Source organism: Jaculus jaculus, chromosome 2 (assembly GCF_020740685.1).
Source record: "Jaculus jaculus isolate mJacJac1 chromosome 2, mJacJac1.mat.Y.cur, whole genome shotgun sequence".
Lineage (NCBI taxonomy): Eukaryota > Metazoa > Chordata > Mammalia > Rodentia > Dipodidae > Jaculus > Jaculus jaculus.
Window position 1 is genome coordinate 190,369,646 of NC_059103.1, and position 21,298 is coordinate 190,390,943.

The following is a 21,298-nucleotide window of genomic DNA, read 5'->3' on the forward strand; positions in this document are numbered from 1 at the left end:
TTATTTATTTGAGAGAGAGGCAGACAGAGAAAGAGAGAATGGGCATGCCAGGGTCTCTAGCCACTGCAAGCAAATTCCAGACACATGTGCCACCTTGTGCATCTGGGTTATGTGGGTACTGGGGAATTGAACCCGGGTCCTTACGCTTCACAGGCAAATGCCTTAACTGCTAAGCCGTTTCTCCAGCCACCTCTTTTCAGATTTTATTTTGAGACAAGGTTTCACTAAATTGCCCCAGATGCTGTGAAATCACTGTGAAATCCAGCAAGACAATGGACTTGTGATTCTCCTGTCTCAGCTTCCCAAAGAGCTAGCCTTTATGCCCAGGCCTGGAGCAACAAAATATTTTTCTCTTGGGGGCTGAAGAGATGGCTCAGTGGTTAAAAACACTTGCTTGCAAAGCCAGATGGCCTGGCTTCGATTTCCCAGTAACCCCATAAAACCAGACACACAAAGGAGTGCATTTGCCTGGAGTGAGTTTGCAGAGGCTAGAGGCCCTGGCACACCCACACTCATATTCTCTCTCTCTCTTCCTCTCTGTCTTTCTGTCTGCTTCTTTTGCTCACTCTTTCTCAAACAAAATGCTTAAAATCCAGTTTTGTCCTTAGATCTCTTTGACTTGCAGCACATTCTGGTCTCTGCAAAACGAAAAGGTTGCCAATTTCTGGAAGACCCTCAGTGTTGCTTTATCTCTCACAACAAGGTTGCTGTATTTGAAATTTGCACAGCTGTTATTTAGCGATGCATAGAGAAGTGTAAAACGTAGCTTGACCTTCGATCTGTTGTTTTGCCTTGCTTTGCCTTCTTTGTTTTTTATTGTGTTCTGTGACAGGGTCTCACTCAGTGGCCCAGACTGGCCTATAACTTAATGTGTAGGTAGACCAGGCTGGCCTCAAACTTGCACGATCCTCCGGCCTGTGTCCCCCACGCCCACCACCCCACGGTTGGGGTTACTGATGTACACCCCACACATAGCATTGCTTCTTAACTCATATTTCTGGCAGCAAGACATGGAGGTAGCAGAAGCTCGTACAATCACAATGTCACGTTGTAATTTTCTTCTTTTCTGTCTTGGCTAAAGTGACTTTGATCCCTTTTTGCCTCTTGTTTTCCATCTTCAATCAATTAAATAAAGGTACGTGTGTTCTAACTTGCTGTAGATGAAGTGTTTTGTCTAAGCAATATTAGCTAATAGGATTTTATGCCCTAAAATCAATTTCCTGCTTCCACATCCTCTTGGTAAGGTCAGTGCTAAGGAAGTAATTATTTTAGCCCATGACTCACTGTTGTTATCGCCTCTTGGAAAGCTTTGTGTCCCAGGCGCCTCGCGCAGCCTCTACGCGGAGCAGGCTCTCAGAAACAATCGCTTCATCTTCCTCCATCAAGGACTTTTGCTGCTTTGGGAAACAGGGTCCCTCAGCTGTTTGCATGTAGGAGAATGATATGAAGTGATAGTTATGGCCTCAAGTACAGTTCAGATCTTCTTAAAAAACAAAAACAAAAACAACTTTACGGGCTGGGGCGATGGCTCAGTGGCTCAAGGTGCTTGCTTGTGAAGCTAACCAGCCCAGCTTTGATTCCCTAGTACCCACATAAAGCCCTATTCACAATGTGGTGTTTGTGTCTGGAGTTCATTTGCAGTGGCAAGAGGCCCTAGCATTCCCATTCTCAGTCTCTCTCTTGTTCTTAATCTCTCTCTCCTTACAAAAATAAATAAAAGAAAAAAGAAAAAAAGGAGGCAGAGGTGGGAGGATAAAAAAAAAAAAACCAGAATATAAAAAATTAAAAAAAAACAAACAAACAACCTTTTCAGGCTAAGTGTGATGGTCCACAGAGAGTTCAAGGTCTGGGCTACGTGAGACCCTGTCTATAAACAAGCAAACAGGGCTGGAGGGATGGCTTAGCAGGTTAAGGCATTCATCTGCCAAAGGACCCAGGTTCGATTCCCCAGGACCCACATAAGCCAGATGCACAAGGTAATGCATGCGTCTGGAGTTTGTTTGCAGTGGCTGAAGACCCTGGTGTGCCAGTTTCCTATCTACTTCTCTACCTCTCTCTCTTTCAAATAAATAAAATAAAATATTTTTTTTTAAAAAAAGCAAACAAAAATTAGCCTTCTGAGCCAGGCGTGGTGGCACACACTTTTAATTCCAGCACTCAGGAGGCAGAGCTAGGAGGATGCCATGAGTTCAAGGCCACCCTGAAACTACATAGTGAATTTCAGGTCAGCCTGGGGCTAGAGTGAGATCCTACCTTGAAAAACCAAAAAAAAAATCTGTCTGTACCATTGTGTTGGTTCATGCCTGTGTAATCTCAACATTTGAGAGGCTGACGCAGAAGGGTCACAAGTTCGAGGACAGCTTGAGGTACAATCTGGAGACGAAACTCACAACAATGTTAAAAGTTTTCTGGGCTGGAGATATGGCTGAGCAGTTAAAGGTGCTTGTTGCAAAGTCTGCAGGCCAAGAGGTGTGATGCACTAGTACCCATCTGAAGACAGATGCACAACGTGACGCATGCATCTAGAGTTCATTTGCAGCAGTAATAAGCTGTGTAGTACCCATTCTCTCCTCTCTCTCTCTCTCTCTCTTAAATAAATAAATACAAGTATTTTTTAAAGTTTTCTGTTTTAGCCGGGCATGGTGGCGCATGCCTTTAATCGCAGCACTTGAAGGCAGAGGCAGGAGGATTGGCATGAGTTCAAGGCCACCCTGAGATGACATAGTGAATTCCAGATCAGGCTGAAAAAGAAAAAATAAAGTGTTCTGTTTTAATTCACTCTTAAATTGTTTTCATCCAGACACATGGATTAAAAACATTAATTTTTGATTAAATAATTTATTTTCTCTCCAGCCCCGAAATCATTAATTTTTAAAGTACTTTGTAAATCATGACAAATTGTTAAACATGTGCAGCTTGAGTACTCACCTGGATCCTGTGCTTGGGGTTGGCAGGACTGTCCTCTAGAAGCATAAAGGACAACAAAACAGTGCGAACCCCACTTTGGACTTCGTTTGATGAAACAGGGTATCACTGTGTAGACAAAGCTGGCTCTGAACTTGCTACATAGCCAAGTTTGGCCTTGAACTCCTAAATCTTCTACCTCTACCTCCCAAGTGCATTCTTGTGATATGAATATCTGACAAAAAGACTGGGGAAATTACTCAGGGGTTAAAGACACTTGCTTGCAAAACCTGATGGTCTGGGTTCAATTCTTCAGTATCCATGTAAAGCCAGATGCACAAAGTGGCACATGAATCTAGAGTTCTTTTACAATAGCAAAAAGCCCTAGTGTGCCTATTCTCTCCCTTTCTTCTTTCTTTCTTCCCTCCCTCTTTCCCTCCCTCTCTCCCTCCCTCCCTCCCTCCTTTCTTCCTTCCTTCCTTCCTTCCTTCCTTCCTTCCTTCCTTCCTTCCTTCCTTCCTTCCTTCCTTTCTTTTTCTTGAGGTAAGGTTTCACTCTAACCCAGACTGATATGGAATTCACTGTGTACTCTCAGGGTGGCTTTGGACTCACAGTAATCCTCCTACTTCTGCCTCCCAAATGTTGGGATTAAAGGCATGTGCCCCACGCCCAGCTCCTGCCAATCTTTTTATCTCCCACCTGTGGCCACTAAATTGTTTCTATGATCCCAAATCCGGGAACACATTTTAAAAAGTTTTGATGCTGGCCGGGCGTGGTGGCGCACACCTTTAATCCCAGCACTCGGGAGGCAGAGGTAGGAGGATTGCCATGAGCTTGAGGCCACCTTGAGACTCCATAGTGAATTCCAAGTCAGCCTGGGGTAGAGTGAGACCACCTCAAAAAAAAAAAAAAAAGTTTTGATGCTAGGCTGGAGAGATGGCTCAGCACTTATGGCACTTGCCTGCAAAGCCTAATGACCTGGGTTCAATTCCCAGTGCCCACATAAGCCAGACGCACAAGGTGGCACATGCATCTGGAGTTTGTTTGTAGTGGCTAGAGGGCCTGGTGCATCCATTCTCTGTCTGCCTCTTTCTCTCTCACACACTTTCTCAAAAAAATAAATAAAATATATTTTAAAAAGTTTTGATACTATGCCACCTAAGCAACAGATGATGTCTACATCCCTCTCACCCATTATTATGTTCTGTTGTTATCACTTTCCAGCAACATTTCAAGGATGAATAAAAGTGCATGGCCTTCCTCCTTCCCACTGGAGAAGTAGCTTAAAATGTCTTCTATATTCAGCTGAATTCTTATTTTGTGTCCTGAAATTGCATGTGTAAATGGAAGCCAACTTTCTGCCCTTTAGATTACCAACTTCTTTTGTATCTTCGTGTCTACTAAAATCACCCTAATAATTTATGAGGGAAAATATAGCCACATTGTACACAGAACAAGAATCCATCTGCACTGTGTCAGGATTGTTTTGGAAGATCAAACGGCATAGCCCACATACCCTCTGCAAGCTTGCAGAACACAGCGAATTAGGGTCTGTTTTTCTTTAGCTGTGTGGTCATGTGTCTCACCTTTCTGGCCAGACTGCTTGTTTATTATATATCCAATTTCATACTAAACCAGGGCTGGAGAGATGGCTTAGCAATTAAGACACTTGCCTGCAAACTCTAAGGACACAGGTTTGATTCCCCATGTAAGCCAGATGCACAAGGTGGTGCATGCATCTGGAGTTCCTTTGCAGCAGCTGAAGGCCCTACTGTACCCATTCTCTCTCTAGCTGCTTCTTTCTTTCTCTTTCTCAAATAAAATAAATACTAAACCAAATTGGGGGGGGGGGTAGCTCAAAGGAGTGTTTACCTAGCATCTAGGACCCTGGGTTTAATCCCAGCACCCCCCTGAAAACAAAAATTAGTAAGCATTCAAAGTAAAGCATTGTTTATAATGTATCTAAAACCATACCAAAACACTATCCCCAATCCCCACCTAAATATTTCCACCAAAATGAAACAGGAGGCAGAAATTATAAATTTGAGCAGTTAAAAATTTTTAAGTTTTTGGCTGGAGAGATGGCTTAGTGGTTAAGGCACTTTCCTGTGAAGCTGAAGGACCCAGGTTCGATTCCCTAGTATCCGAGTAAGCCAGATGCACAATGTGGCATATGCATCTAGAGTTTGTTTGCAGTGGCTAGATGGTCTGCTAGGCCCATTCTCACCCTTCTTCTGTCACTCTTAAATAAATAAATGAATAATTTAAAAAAAAAAATTGTGTCGCTGGGTGTGGTGGCACGTGCCTTTAATCCCAGTGCTGGGGAGGCTGAGGTAGAAGGCTCACTGTGAGTTGGAGGCCAGCCTGAGACTACATAGTGAATTCCAGGTCTGCCTGGCTCAGAATGAGACTCTACCTTGAAACCCTCCCCCACCCCTCCAAAAAAAGTTGTAGATTTTCAGCTCATTGGTAACATGCTTGCCTAACATGCTTGAGGCCCTGCTTCAATCCCTACCACTGAAAAAAGAAAAGAAAAACAAATTAGGTTCAGTTACAACTGTTTATATGATCACAACTAGACCTTGTATATGAACTTTTGTTTTTGTTTTTTCCTAAATCTTACCCCCTTTACCGATGACTAGCTGGGTGTATCGGTCTTTGCCTATAATCTGAGCATTAGAGAGGTAGAAGCAGGAGGATCAGTAATTAAATAGAAAACAAAGAGGAAAGAGATGAATAGTCTTTCTAAAGCACAAAGAACGAAGTTTATCAAACTATGCATATTGTTGTAGTCACCTTCCTGTTCTGGGGACAAGCAGCTGCTGGGAGGGAAGGTTGTATTTTGGTTGACAGTCTGGAGGGCAGCTTTCATCGTGGCAGGGAGAGGATGGTAGAACAGAGGCTGGGCAGCGCGTCTTGCTGGCAGAAAGCAGCAGGAGTGAGCTGCCTCTAAACACTGGCAAGCTGGCTAAGAGACCTCCAGGTCTGTCCCCTGTGACACGCCTCCTCCAGCAAGGCCCCAGCAACTGAGGACTGAGTAATCAAAACACAGGAGTCTCCGAGGGACATCTCTTTCAAGCCACCACACGTTACCAGCATCAACTACGACATGAAATTCGTATGTAACAGTGGGATCAAAAACGAAGAATTAAGCCAGGCTTGATAGTGCACAACTTTGAGATAGGAGGATCGCTGTGAGTTCAAGACCAGCCTGGGACTACAGAGTGAGTTCCAAGTCAGCCTGGGCTAGAGCGAGAACCTACCCCAGGGGAGGGGGGAAAATACAAAATGAAGCATTACAATAACCTTAAGATTTAGAGCTACAATGAACCTTTCGTCCTTGCATTTTTCCTCTCCTGTTTTTATTCCAGATTATGGTTTATGCTTTCCTGTGTTTGGGTGTACACATTCAGTCCCAACTACTCAGAAAGCTAAGGCCGAAAGATTGCATGTTTGTCAACCTGGGTAAAATATTTCCAGCTGTGTTTCAAAATAAAATTCTGAAAATGAACCAGGCGTGGTGGCACATGCCTTTAATCCCAGCACTTGGGAGATAGAGGTAGGAGGATTGCCGTGAGTTTGAGGCCACCCAGAGAATACAAAGTGAATTCCAGGTCAGCTTGGGCTAGAGCGAGACCCTATTTCAAAAAAAAAAAAAAAAAATATTTTTTATTATTTTTAATTTATTTATTAGAGACAGAGAGAGGGAGAAAGAGAGTGAAAATGGGCATGCCAGGGCCTCTAGCCACCACCAACGAACTACAGACACATGCGCCACCATGTGCATCTGGCTTACATGGGACCTGGGGAATCGAACCTGGGTCCTTAGGCTTCACAGGCAAATGTCTTAACCACTAAACCATCTCTCCAGCCCTATTTTTTTTTATTTTGTAAAGGCTATAATTTATTAGTAGAACACTTGCCTAGCAAGAATGAAGATTAGAGTCTGATCCCTGGTTCCATAAAAGCAAAACAAAATAAACAAGTTGCTTATCACAAATGAGTGTGTGCATGTGTGTGTTTTGTTGGAGATCAGATTAGGATAAGGTTTCACAAGTTTATGTGGCCAAGGATAACCTTAAACTACTGATTCTCCTGCATCTCCCTCCCAATGGCTCGGGTTATAGCTATGCACCACCATTCCTGGCTCTAACAAATGAGTTTTGAATTTAATATGGAAAATGACATGTCAAAATGTAGAAAGAATTAGCTTTACTCTCTTTGAAATACCAGTGTTTACATTTAGCTGTTATTTCTGGCTCTCTACTTAGATAACACAAGGCTATGACATATACTTTTAGCTTTCTTAATTTAGCTCATCCTCAAACTTTCTATGTCTTAACATACTTCCTTATCCTTTGCTTTCCTTTGGCTTCGGAGATCTAAATGTGATCAGCCAGGTCTGAACACATGTTTTCCAGTGGGTGGAGGGTTACAGCGCTGCCCGGAAGGATGTGAGCCCAGGCCGGTGCCAGCCTTTGGAAATCCAAGACACAGAACCCTGAAGCGCTGTATGTCCGGTGCATGCAAGGTCTCTACCATGAACGACCCATTTGTTCTTCACAGAGGAATGGGGAGACAACCAGGCAGGACTGCAAAGGCTTCATAAGTCACCCAGATCTCTTTCTCAGCTAGTGAGTGAGTTGGCGAAGCTGGGATGGAAATGCAGATTGTCTGACTCCAAAGCCGTGAGCTTCTCGTGAGACGTGGAAGCAAATGGATCAGGGAGGGATTCAGAGTCACTCTTGGCTGCAAAGTCAGTTCAAGCCCACCCTGGGCTACTACCAGAAACCCTGTCTCAAATACAAAACAAAATAGAAAAAAAACCAAAAAACCACCTAAACAGAGTCCTAGTTTGTTTTGTTTTTATAAGAAATGGGGCTTCAGCTGGGCATGGTGGTGCATGCTTTTAATCCCAGCACTCAGGAAGCAGACATAGGAGGCTCACTGTGAGTTCAAGGCCACCCTGAGACTACATAGTGAATTCCAGGTCAGCGTGAGCTAGAGTGCGACCCTATCTTGAAAAACCAAGAAAAAAAAGAAAAAAAAAGAAATGAGGTTTCTAAAAAGAGGAAGATAGAGAGAATGGATGTGCTGGGGGCCTTCAGCCCCTGCAAACCGACTTGAGATGCATGCACCACCTTGTGCATTGGGCTTACGTGGATCCTGGGGAATTGAACCTGGGCCCTTTGCCTTTGCAGGCAAGTGCCCTAACCACTAAGCAATCTGTTCAGCCCAAGTGAGGTTTCTTTTAACCAGCTGTGGAACTGGTGAGCTCTCCAATGAGCAGATGGTGCCGTCGGTCAATCACTGCTCACATAGATAGCTGGGTCAGGGCATGATACTTGGCCTGTGCTCAGTTGTGAAATAAATGAGTCAGTGCCCCTGTGAATTACTGATGCCACCGTATGGCTGACTAGCTTCAGGATTTGTGGATTGCTTTGTTTTTCTTTCTTTGGTTTCTTGAGAAGAGGTCTCACTGTGTAGCTCAGACTAGCCCTGACCTCTCAGTCCCTTCAACTTTTGTTCATTTTTTGAAATTTATTTATTTGAGAGTGACAGACACAGGGAGAAAGACAAATAGAGGGGGAGAGAGAGAGAATGGGCACGCCAGGGCCTCCAGCCACTGCAAACGAACCCCAGACACGTGCGCCCCCTTGTGCATCTGGCTAACGTGGGACCTGTGGAACCGAGCCTCGAACCGGGGTCCTTAGGCTTCACAGGCAAGCGCTTAACCGCTAAGCCATCTCTCCAGCCCTCCTTCAACTTTTGAAGCTGGAGTCCCGTGTTCTGTCCGGGCTAGTGAGCTAGTGCTTCTAGGATTGCATTCACACATTGAGCAAACCTGTGAAAATCAACAACTATGTCAGTATAGATCTCTGAGAAAGAGAAAGAGTACCTCCCGAGGTAAGATACCTTGATAACAATGCAAGTGGCAATGTGATCTTCTCACACTACCTGTTCTGAACGGGGCACTGAACTCCATGTACAGTGGGCACAGGGATGACTGGGTGAACACAGGGCGACCTTCCTTTCTCATTCTCCTGAGCCAATCTTTGGAAACTGAAGTGCGACCTGAAATATAACAGCTTATAAAATCGAATTCATGTAAACTGAATGGCACCAGTAAACAAAACAGTGGAAGCAGCAGTGGGTGTAAGATACTAAAAGTACTTTCTTTTGTTTGTTTGTTTTTTTGAGGTAGGGTCTCACTCTAGCCCAGGCTGACCTGGAATTAACTCTGTAGTCTCAGGGTGGCCTTGAACTCACAGCAATCCTACCTCTGCCTCCCAAGTGCTGGGATTAAAGGCGTGTGCCACCATACCCGGCTACTTTTTTGTTTTTTAATAATTTTTTTAAAAATTTTATTTATTTATTTATTTATTTATTTGAGAGCGACAGACACAGAGAGAAAGACAGATAGAGGGAGAGAGAGAGAATGGGCGCGCCAGGGCTTCCAGCCTCTGCAAATGAACTCCACACACGTGCACCCCCTTGTGCATCTGGCTAACGTGGGACCTGGGGAACCGAGCCTCGAACCGGGGTCCTTAGGCTTCAGAGGCAAGCGCTTAACCGCTAAGCCATCTCTCCAGACCTGTTTTGTTTTTTTAAATTAAATTTTATTTATTTATTTGAGCGAGAGAGGGAGAAGGAGGGAATGGGTATGCCAGGGCCTCCAGGCACTGCAAACAAACTCCAGACGCATGTGCCACCTTGTGCATGTGGCTTACATAGGTCCTGGGGAATCGAAGCCAGGTCTTTCTCATGCTAGCCCAGGCTGGCCTGTAACTCATGGCATTCCTACTAGCTCAGCATCTAGGGTGCTGAGATTAAAGTTGTGTGCCACCACACGTGGATGTATGATATATTTTGATCATAATTCCCACTGGTTCCTTTGTACAAGTACTATTTATTGAATTTTTATGACCTATATTGCACTATGCACTGATAAAGGCTATTTAATTTCTAAAGTACTTTATTCATTTATTGAGAGAGCTAAAGAGAGAATGAACACTCCAGGGCCTTCAGACGCTGCACATGACACATGTGCCACCTTGTGAATCTGGTTTTACATGGATACTGGGGAATCGAACTTGGGTCCTTTGGCTTTTAAGTTCCTTAACCATTAAGCCATCTCTGTGGCCCAAAGCTATCTAAATTTGACCCTCCAATCTTAACTGGTTTGTTTTCCTTTTGGCTATAGTAGCATAGAGCTGATGAGGGGAGGGCGGAGATGGGGTGTGAATGGAGCTCTGGCTTGGTAATAACTCTAAAAGAGGCACAGTACTAGATTATCAGTCAAATTTCCACTTCAATTAAAAATGCTTTTCCTGGGGCTGAAGATATGGCTTAGCGGTTAAGGTGCTTGCCTGCAAAGTCTAACAACCTGGGTTTGATTCCCTAGAACCTATGTAAAGCCAGATGTACCAGGTGGTGCATGCATCTGGAGTTTGTTTGCAACAGCTGAAGCCCTGGTGTGCCCATTCTCTCTGTCTCTTGTCTATCTCTCTCCACTTGAAAATTTAATAAAAATATTTTTTTGAGCCAGCCGTGGTGGTGCATGCTTTTAATCCCAGCACTCAGGAGGCAGAGGTAGGAGGATCGCTGTGAGTTGGAGGCCACCCTGAGACTACATAATGAATTCCAGGTCAGCCTAGACTAGAGTGAAACCCTACCTTGAAAAGGTGGTGCATGCACCTGGAGTTCATTTGTAGTGGCTAGAGGCCCTGATGCACACATTTCCTCTCTCTCTCTCTCTCCTTGAAAACAAATAAATAAAGCATTTTTTAAATAGCACCATGGGCTGGAGAGATGGCTTAGTGGTTAACAAGCTTGCCTGCAAAGCCAAAAGACCCAGGCTCAATTCCCAGGACCCACATAAGCCAGATGCACAAAGTGATACATGCATCTGGAGTTGGTTTGCAGTGGCTGGAGGACCTGGTGTGTGGTATGCCCGTCCTCTCTCTCTCTTAATTTATCTCAAATAAATAAAATTAATTTTTCTAAAAGCCACTAAAAAAACATTTTGTAGCTGGGTATCCTGGCACATTCCTCTAATCCCAGTACCCAGGAGGCTGAGGCAGGAGGATGTCCATGAGTTGGAGACCAGCCTGTGGCTATAGAGTGAGTTTCAGGTCAACCTTAGAGTGAGACCCTACCTTGAAAAAAACAAAAATAAAATAAACAATACATTTTTTTTGTTTGGTTTTCTGAGGTAGGGTTGCTCTAGCTCAGGCTGACCTGGAATTCACTGTGTAGTCTCAGGCTGGCCTCGAATTCATGGCATTCCTCCTACCTCTGCCTCCCAAGTGCTGGGATTAAAGGCATGTATTACCATGCCCAGCCTTTTTTTTTTTTTTTTTTTTTTTTTTTTTTTTTTGGTTTTTCGAGGTAGGGTCTCACTGTGGCCCAGGCTGACCTGGAATTCACTATGGAGTCTCAGGGTGGCCTCGAACTCACGGCGATCCTCTTACCTCTGCCTCCTGAGTGTTGGGATTAAAGACGTGCACCACTACGCCCAGCCAGCCATTTTTTTTTAAGCAAAGTGTGGTAGCATTGCACCAGGGCAGGAGGATTGAGAGCTAGCCTGGGCTACATAGCATAGCTGCTATCTTAAAATAAGCTTAGTTCTTTTCCCTCCACTTACATTTTCCACTTGTCTAATGAGATTTCTTGTGTGCTAATGGATAAGTCTGTATTTTTTTTTAAGGTTTCTTCTGAGATTTTTAGTTTATCTTTTTTTTTTTTGGTAGAGTTTTGCTGTAGCCCAGGCTGGCCTGAAATTCATTATGTAGTCTCAGCCTTGAACTCATAGTGATCCTGCTATCTCTGCCTCCCAAGTGCTGGGATTAAAGGCGTGCGCCACCATGCCTGGTTTCTTCTGAGGTTTAAAAAATATATATTTTTATTTATTTATTTGCAAGCAGAGATAAATAGAAGAGTGACAGGCAGAATGGGTGTGCCAGGGCCTTCAGCCTGTGCAAATGGACTCCAGATGCATGTACCACTTCGTGCATCTGGCTTTATGTGGGTCCTGGGAAATCAAACTTGGGTCAGCAGGCTTTGCAGGCAAGTGCCTTAACTGTTGAGCCATCTCTCTCCATCCCTGTATTTTCTTTTTTTGTGTGGGAAATTTATTGTTTTTTTTAAAAAAATATTTATTTGTTTATTCAGAGAGAATGGGCACACCAGGGCCTCTAGCCATAGCTCCAAACACATGTGCCACCGTATGTATCTGTCTTACATGGGTCCTGGGGAATCGAACCTGGTTCCTTAGGCTTTGTAGGCAAGTGCCTTAACCACTAAGCAATCTCTCCAGCCCTTTTATTTCTTTTTGGAGAAGAATTGTTCGGGACTTCAGCACAATGCTGGCCAGTCTGCAGAGCACCTGGTTACTTCCTAGAGATGTCAATGACCCAGGAACATGGCTTTGAAGCCTGGGGTCCCATCTCCACAACCCCAACAGTCTGCAAACAGATCAGCGTGCATTAAGGTGTACGTGGCAGTGGATGTTCCCATCATCTAGTAGGCATAATGGAGCAGTCTTGTGAGATGCTACCTTAATTCCTTATGAGAGGCTGAACTAGGAACTGTTTCCCAGTGGTATGGAGCTTGGACTCCAGAGTTACATAATATTATAGTTCTGTTTCTGCTTGTCTTGCTTGAGTGACTTCCTAAGGGTGACTCTGCTCCCAAAAGTAAAGGCAGGAATGTCCTTCAGTCTGCCCTTGCCATCTCCACCTTATAAGAGCTCAGAGAAGGATCTCTCCTCTCCTTATCTCTTCACTAAAGGAGTTCCCTAGATCTGTTTTTCCACAAACAACCTGAGCCACTTCTGGGGGGGAGTTCGTCTTTCCTAGAATTCAAACCTGATCCTGGCATTGTGGTTGGTTAAACTCAGCCCCAAAACTTGGCTTCATGGCTGGCCTCTTCTGGAACCAGCCCCCAGCCCAGACCAATCATCCCCACTCTGGCTCACCTAAGCCTAAGGGTGAAGCCCACTGCGATGAGGTTATAAATCGACTGTTACTAGTGGCGAGGGTTCTCTTGGCTGCCCTGAACGCCCAGGTTCTGGTAAGTTTGCCCTCATCTAGGCCTGGCTGGGCTGAGAAGGGGGGAGAACCCCCCTGACCCCTCTCTGCCCTGTCCCTCCTTCCACACGGCAGGAGCTCTCTGCACTTTCTTTCTTTTTATTTTTTTCTCTCTAAATCTCTTTTCATGTTTCTTCCAGGCCCATTATAAGACGTCTCAGACCACATGTGGGGTATCCATTTCCCTTCCCTTGGTTTTTATACTTCCCTAAATAAAAATAATAACTTAATAGTTAGTATGCTCAGTTTGGTTTGCCCAATTCTTTGGTTGACTATAAACACAAACTCAGGATTTGGAGTTCAAGGACTTCTTTCCTGAACTACACACACACACACACACACACACACACATACACACCACCCATAACACTTTGGCTTTCAGTTTCCTCATTAAAATTGGGAAGAGGGAGTCTGGGATACAGTTCAGCTGTAGCGTACTTGCCAAGCATGGGAAGTTAACAGGTCAGTCCCTAACACTGAGACAGCACTTGTGCATGCACAAACACACACACACAATTAATTAAGATTGTGCATGTGTATATATATATTTACGATCGTTTTCACATTCACAGAGCAAGCTGGAGGAAGGCTGACTTTTGTTATCACTGCCCCGGAGTCCACACACGGACCCGAGCACATCCCTGTGCAGCGGAGCTCTCCTGCGGGGCCAAGCCTTTATCACGCAGCAGCCATTTATTTCCGTAACTATCAGCCTTAAGTGGCATACTGTATGATTTCCACTGACAGCCTGTGCTTGGAATGGTAGCATTATATAAATGGAGGGCATGTTAAGGGCAGCGCCAAGGTTTGTTGTGATGGGACAGTTCTGTGTTTTGATGGTTTTTGTGATTACAGAAATCTGTGTGAATGATAAAACTGCATGGAATTGTATGAAAACACAGGCACTGACAAGAGTCCACATACACTCGGGTGAAATCCGAATAAGGTCCCAAGGTCATGCTTGTGTCCCTCCCTCTGTCTTCCCTCTCTACTCCTTTCTCTTTTATAGTCCCTTTTTCTTTTTGTTTTCTTCTTCTTGGTTTTTTTTTTTTGGGGGGGGGGCTTTTCAAGGTAAGGTCTCACTGTAGCTTAGGCTGACCTGGAACTCACTATGCAGTCTCAGGATGGCCTCGAACTCATGGTGATCCTCCTACCTCTGCCTCCTGAGTGCTGGGATTAAACGCGTGTACCATCACACCCGGCTTCCTTTTTTTTTTTTTATTTTATTTTAATTTTATTTTAATTAATTAATTTGAAAGGGACAGACAGAGAGAGGAAGAGGCAGAGAGAGAGAGAGAGAGAGAGAGAGAATGGGCACGCCAGGGCCTCCAGCCCCTGCAAATGAACTCCAGACGCGTGCGCCCCCTTGTGCATCTGGCTAACGTGGGTCCTGGGGAATGGAGCCTCAAACCGGGGTCCTTAGGCTTCACAGGAAAGCACTTAACAGCTAAGCCATCTCTCCAGACCTCTTTCTTTCTTTTTTACCTTTCTATTTGTTTTGTTTTGTTTTATTTTATTTTATTTTATTTTATTTTATTTTATTTTATTTTATTTTATTTTATTTTATTTTTGAGCATTTCTACTGCCTAGACTGGCCTCAGATTCACTATATAGAAGAGACTGGCCTTGAACTCTGCCACCTAAGCACAGTGATGACACACTCATGTGACACCAAACCTTGGCCTGTTGCTGATTTTTTTGCTTTTTTTTTTTTTTTTTTTTTTTTTTTTAAGTAGGGTCTTGCTCTGTAACTCAGGCTGGCCTTGAACCCACAGAAGTCCTCCAAGTTCTGGGGTTACAGGCATAAAACACTGTGTCCAGTTTGTTGATTTTTAAAAATCATTTCATTGAACTGCAGTTCATAAGTACACAATCGTCTCTGTAAAGTGTACAGTTCAGGGATTTTATTTTTAGCAGATTCACAGAGTTGAGCAATCATCCCAGCAGGCAATTTTAGAACATTTTCATCAGGCCCCCCAAACCAGTCCAGCACTTTAGCTAACACCTCCCTCAACACTTTTGACCCCCCCAGCCGCAGGACACTTGTCTCTGGAGAATTCCTTGGTCTGGAATCAGAGAATGCGTATTCTCTGTGTGTTTCTGTATGTGTGAGTGTGTCTGTATGGGATAGGGTGGTTTTTTTGTTTGTTTGTTTGTTTTTGGTTTTGGGCTGTTTGATTTTTCCAGGTTGGGTCTTGCTCGAAACCAGGCTGACCCGGAATTCACTATGTAGTCTCAGGGTGGCCTCGAACTCACAGCGATCCTCCTACCTCCGCCTCACAAATGCTGGGATTAAAGGCGTTTGCCACTGCAACCGGCTATGCTATTTTTGGAGCTATGTGGGCCTGCAATTATTTTAAGATTTAAAAAGTGAAGAAGGAAAAGTCTGGTGCCATCGCTTTGCATCTGATGTGCATGTGGAAACTTCCATGGAAGGGACACTGGAGCGAGCAGGACACCACTAAGAGAAGTCACATGGGGGCAGAGGTCAAGAACATTTCCCAAAGGAATTGGTTAGCAAACTCTCCAAGGACATGACACGTGGGAAGAACCTGGACCGGTTCTTGGGTCCCCCACAGCCAGTGTGGCAGCCCTGGGACCCGACTCTTCTTCCTTGGGACTTTTGCCACTGTTGGCACAGACCTCACTCGCCCGTTCCTTCTCCCCAGTGTCCAACAAGCACCCGTTTGTGGACAGCAACCTCCTCTACCAGTTTAGAATGAACTTCCGTCGGAGGCGAAGACTGATGGAGCTGCTCAACGAGAAGTCCCCGTCCTCCCAGGAGACCCATGACAGTCCCTTCTGCCTGCGGAAGCAGAGCCATGACCACCGCAAGTCCACCAGCTTCATGTCAGGTATGCCGGCTCCCCGGTGCGCATGCGTTCTTGTCTTTTGCGAAATAGAGCAAAGTAACGATTCTAGGTGAAATTCTGTCCTCTGGTAAATTCTTATTTACATGCAACTAAGATTTGTGGAAAAAAAAAAAAAACAAACCCAAGTTCTTGGACGGCTCATTGAAATGCCATGAGGTCTGGAAATTATGTATTTGAATTATTTGATAGTTTCTCTCTCTCACCCCTCCCCCTGCCCCCAGGTCTTGCTATGTAGACAAGCCTGGTCTTTCACTTCCTATGAGCTCCAGGCTGGCTTCATAGCTGTGATTCTTCTGCCTCACATTCATTATTGATGTCATTTTCTAAGCCACCACCTTGAAAGACTGTTTGTGGGCTGGGGATGTAACATAGTTGGTAAAGGATTTGCATATATGCATGAGACCCTGGGATTGATCCCCATCATGGACAAAAGGAGGGAGAAAGAAAGAGTGGGGCTACCCCGCCTCTTTTTGTGTTTTTTTCAAGGTAGGGTCTCGCTCTAGCCCAAGCTGACCTGGAATTCACTATGTAGTCTCAGGGTGGCCCCAAACTCAAGGCGATCTTCCCCCCTCTGCCTCCCGGGTTCTGGGATTAAAGGCGTGCGCCACCATGCCTGGAGGGGCTACCCATTTTGAAATATATAAATGATCTATGTACAATAACAGCTAAAAGGTACTTATCAATCCATCAGCAAGGTGGACACAGAACACAGGGTTACAAGAAGCAGAAGCAGTCATGAAACATGGAAGCCTATGGCTCTGTTAAGAATAGAAATCCAGGGCTGGAGTGATGGCTCAGTGGTTGAGGCACTTGCCTGCAAAACCTAAGGAGCCCAGTTCAATTCCCCAGTTCCCTGGTAAAGTCAGATTCACAAGGTGGCACATGCATTCATTCACTGTAGTGGCAAAAGGCCCTGGAACTCCCATTCTCTCTATCTGCCTTTTTTCTCTCTTAAATAAGTAAATAAATAATTTTTTCAAAAAAAAAAATGTAAAGCCAAACAATGTTATGTTTATATTGACTGAGGGTAAAACATCAGGGCTGGCAACTGAAACTCGCGAAGTTAGCCCCCTGCCCAGAAAAAGTGAACTTGAAGTATCATTCAACTTGAGAGGATGGGCTAGCCAAGGTGTGGTGGTACTTGCCTGTTACTCTAGCACAAGGGAAGCTGAGGCAGGAGGATTGCAAGTCTGAATCCAGCTTAGATTACAGAGTAAGACTGTGTCTCATAGAAAATAAGTAAATAGAGCTGGGCGTGTTGGTGCACGCCTTTTAATCCCAGCACCCTGGAGGCAGAGGTAGGAGGATCTCCAAGAGTTTGAGGCCACCTTGAGACTACATAGTTAATTCTAGGTCAGACTGGACTGAACTAGAAAAACAAAAACAAAGAAAGCAAGCAAGCAAGAAAATAAATAAATAAGCTCTCAAGAGAGTGAATGCTTATTAGCGTATGTTCAGCTACCCCGAAATGTTAGCATTGACTGACTGAAGGATCTTGTCTTACGGCTTAGAAGTGTTGGGCTTAGTCCAGCACAAAATGAACATGCCATGTCTTGGTTATGATTAGTAACTGATAATGAACACACTTAAAACTATCTGTATAGAGACATGCCTGGGGCTCATGTTTGCTCATATGGATTTTTTTTTCTTCCAAAATTCTTATTAACAACTTCCATAATTATAAAAAATACCCCATGGCCATACCCTCCCTCCCCCCCCACTTTCCCCTTTGAAACTCCATTCTCCATCATACCCCCTCCCCATCTCAATCAGTCTCTCTTTTAATTTTTTTTTTGTTTATTTATTCGAGAGTGATAGACAGAGAAAGAAGGGGAGAGAGAGAGTGTATGCCAGGGCTTCCAGCCACTGCAAACGAACTCCAGACACGAGTGCCCCCTTGTGCATATGGCTAACGTGGGTCCTGGGGAATCAAGCCTCGAACCGGGGTCCTAAGGCTTCATAGGCAAGCGCTTAACTGCTAAGCCATCTCTCCAGCCCTCTCTTTTTTTTTTTTAAATATTTTTTTTGTTCATTTATTATTTATTTATTTGAGAGTGACAGACACAGAGAGAAAGACAGATAGAGGGAGAGAGAGAGAATGGGCACGCCAGGGCTTCCAGCCTCTGCAAACGAACTCCAGACGCGTGCGCCCCCTTGTGCATCTGGCTAACATGGGACCTGAGGAACCGAGCCTCGAACCTGGGTCCTTCGGCTTCACAGGCAAGCGCTTAACCGCAAAGCCATCTCTCCAGCCCTCCAGCCCTCTCTTTTAATTTTGATATCACGATGTTTTCCTCTTCTTATGATGGTCTTGTGTAGGTAGTGTCAGGCACTGTGAGGTCATGGATATGCAGGCCATTTTATGTCTGGAGGGAGCACGTTGTACGGAGTCCTACCCTTCCTTTGGCTCTTACATTCTTTCTGCCACCTCTTCAGCATTAGACCCTGAGCCTTGAAAGGTATAATAGAGATATTGCAACACTGAGCACTGCGGTCATTTCTTTCCGTCACCATGATACCTTCTGAGTAGTCCCAAGGTCACTGCCATCTGAAAAGAGAAGATTCTCTACCTAAAGTGAGAGCTGCATTAATATAAGGGTATGAACATTAAGAGAAGCGCTTACTGGGCAGTTTGGTAAGCATAGTATATACATTTAGCCAGACAAAAGCAGACGTTACACCCCCAGGGCTCACATTTAATTCTTAGCATATCGGTAAGGAAATGATTTATCATATCCTCATTTTACAGACAAGAAAAAGCCACAGAGCAGCTGAGTGGCTTACTCATGTCTCTAAGTGGTGGACAGCTGGGCCTCACCAATTCTGCTTTCTCCAGGGCCTGTTTCATACCACCTCCGCCCCACCTAAGCCTGGTGCCTCCCATGTTTCTCACACCCAGCCAGGCTGGAGGGCAGAAAGAAGCCAGGGCTGTTCTGTGAAATAAAAACTATCTGAAGGTCATCAGCCCAAGCCTGTGCTCCAAGGTCTTCTAGGCCAGGCCTGAAGGAGACACTATTTGTAAGTTTCCATCAGGTTGCAGGCTAATTCAATGCAGAGTAGCAATTCGCTTTCCTCCGCGACAGTCTACCGATTTCTTGAGAGGACTCCACACACCTAAACAAATGGTGAGGGAGCAGAAAGAGGAGAACAGAGTGATAACATGGTCCCCATAAAGTCAGAGAGGAGGTTTGGCTTTTTGTTCCCATATGGTTCGCAGTGGGCAAAGCTCTCTCCATAGCTTCCTTCTTTCAGCTGTGCACACATCCTTCATGGAAGGAAAACCCAAACCAGAGACCTGAAGACACGGCTTCACCTAACACTTTGAAAGCCTCAGTATGTACCCCGTGCTTTAAGCTTTGTTTTTTTCTTTATTAGTTATGAACATATTCGGTGTGTAAACAGCACATGTTGGCACCATCCTTACCCTCTTCCCTGTCCCCCCTCCCTCTGAAGGGACCCTCCTTGCTGGGGATGCCAGTTACCTTCATGGGGATTGTGGGTTATTAAGCTTTGTTTTCTATGACTCCAAATGACTGATGGCTTGATATTAAATCAAGAGGCATTTGTTGTCACTATGTGCCCATAACATTTTTAGCCAGTATTGAATTTATTTTATATATGTATTGGGGGGGACAGATAGAGAACGGGCATGCCAGGGACTCCAGCTGCTGCAAACAAACTCTAGACGCATGCACCCCCTTGTGCATCTGGCTTACATGGGTCCTGGGGACACGAACCTGGATCATTTGGCTTTGCAGGCAAGTGCCTTAACCGCTAAGCCATCTCTGCAGTCCCGGTATTGAATTTATATCCAGGAAGGCAATGATTGGACTTGGCAGCTCTTGAATAACGTCCTAAAAGCCGTGGTGGCACGTGACTGTACTGGGAAAACTTGGGAGGCTGAAGCAGGAGGGTTCCTACAGTTTGGACACCAGCCTGGCTTATGTAGTAAGGAAGGAAGATGCAAAGGGGAAGGGAAGCGGAGAGAAAAAAGAAGGGAAGAGAAAACACGCATTGCATAATTCTCTCCTTGCACCCGTTCTTTAAAATAACATTACACTTCATCTCCGGCCCAGGGACTTGAGGCTCAGGAAACTGAAGGCAATGGGCCCAAGTTGTGCTGTTGAATAAGTGGGCAGAGTAGGATCTCAAAGGCTTGCTTTGCTGCCTCCAGGGCTAAGGTGTGTCTCCCTGGTGGCTTGCCTTGCTGCCCCCCCCCCCCTCGGGCCGAAAGCCCGGGAGCTCAGGGTCCCAAGCCACCTCTGGGTGACCTGACCGCGCCCCTTCCCTCCCCTCGCGCAGTCAGCCCCAGCGCGGAGGTCAAGATCACGTCTGCCGTGCGGAGAAGCAGCTTGAGCAGCAGCGGTTACCTCAGCAGCAGCCCGACGCTCAGCAGCAGCCCCCCGGTGCTCTGCAACCCCAAGTCCGGTGAGTGTCGTGTCGGGACCCAGGCGCCGTGTGCGGGCTGGGTCCCCCGGGGAACAGGTGCTGAGGTGGAGGGAGCTAGGATGCTTGTGCTAAGTAGAAGGGCAGGGCAGCCTCGGGAACGTCGCTTCTGACCCCCGCCCCCAGGGGGCGCTGCTTTGCTGGGGTAGCCCTGCAGAGTTGCCTGGAATTGCGCTCAGGCCACCCGTATTTGATGTTGGTACCCCTGGGAGGCAGGCATGACTTGGCTCAAAATAGCTCTCCTCACATAGATGTTTTGGGTTTTGCTTTTTTTTTTTTTTTTTTTCACCCCTGATAGGGTTCCAATGACAGGTCAGAGAACCAGTTCTACCCAGTCTGGCTTACTAAACTGAACCAGCGAGTTCACTGGGGTTACTGAACAGGAGCATGGATTAGATGGGATCTTCAAGACAGCTGAGGGTGGTCTGCCAGGTGTCCTCCCGGCAGCTGGGACAAGCTGGCCCTGGCAGCTTTCAGCTGTAGCAGGAAAATAGTGTCTCCTCACAAGGTGGCAAACGTGAGGCCCTGTGGGGCCTGGTTAGCCCCAGGCTGACCTTAACTTCACCCTGTAGCCTAGGATGGCCCTCAACTCTAACTCCTCCTTCTGCTGCCTGGTAAGGTGTTCCTTTTATTTTATTTTATTTTATTTTATTTTATTTTATTTATTTTATTTATTTATTTATTTATTTTTTCTCTCTGGAGCTGGAGGCCAGTCTGGGCTACATGAGACTCTTAGACATCAAGGAAGAAGGTAGGAAGGGAGGAAGGAAAGGAATATTAGAAGGAAAGGAGGGAGAAAGATGAAAAAACAAAACAAGGAAGTAGGATGTGATGACACACACCTTTAATTCCAGCCCTTGGGAGGCAGAGGTAGGAGGATCACCATGAGTTCAAGGCCACCCTGAGACTACATAGTGGACTCCAGGTCAGCCTGGGCTAGAGTGAAACCTTACCAAGAAAAAAAAAAGGACCAGAAAGCCAAGC

The 21,298-nt window shown here is 45.3% G+C and overlaps 1 protein-coding gene across 1 annotated transcript in view; it reads left to right on the plus strand.

The window, feature by feature from the left end:
- Deptor (DEP domain containing MTOR interacting protein) overlaps positions 1–21,298 on the plus strand; it is a 211,347-nt gene that overhangs the window by 134,079 nt on the left and 55,970 nt on the right. The window contains exons 5-6 of the mRNA XM_004661367.2: positions 15,665–15,850; positions 20,171–20,296. Of these exons, the coding sequence (XP_004661424.2) occupies positions 15,665–15,850; positions 20,171–20,296 (312 nt within the window). The remainder of the gene's footprint in view (positions 1–15,664; positions 15,851–20,170; positions 20,297–21,298) is intronic.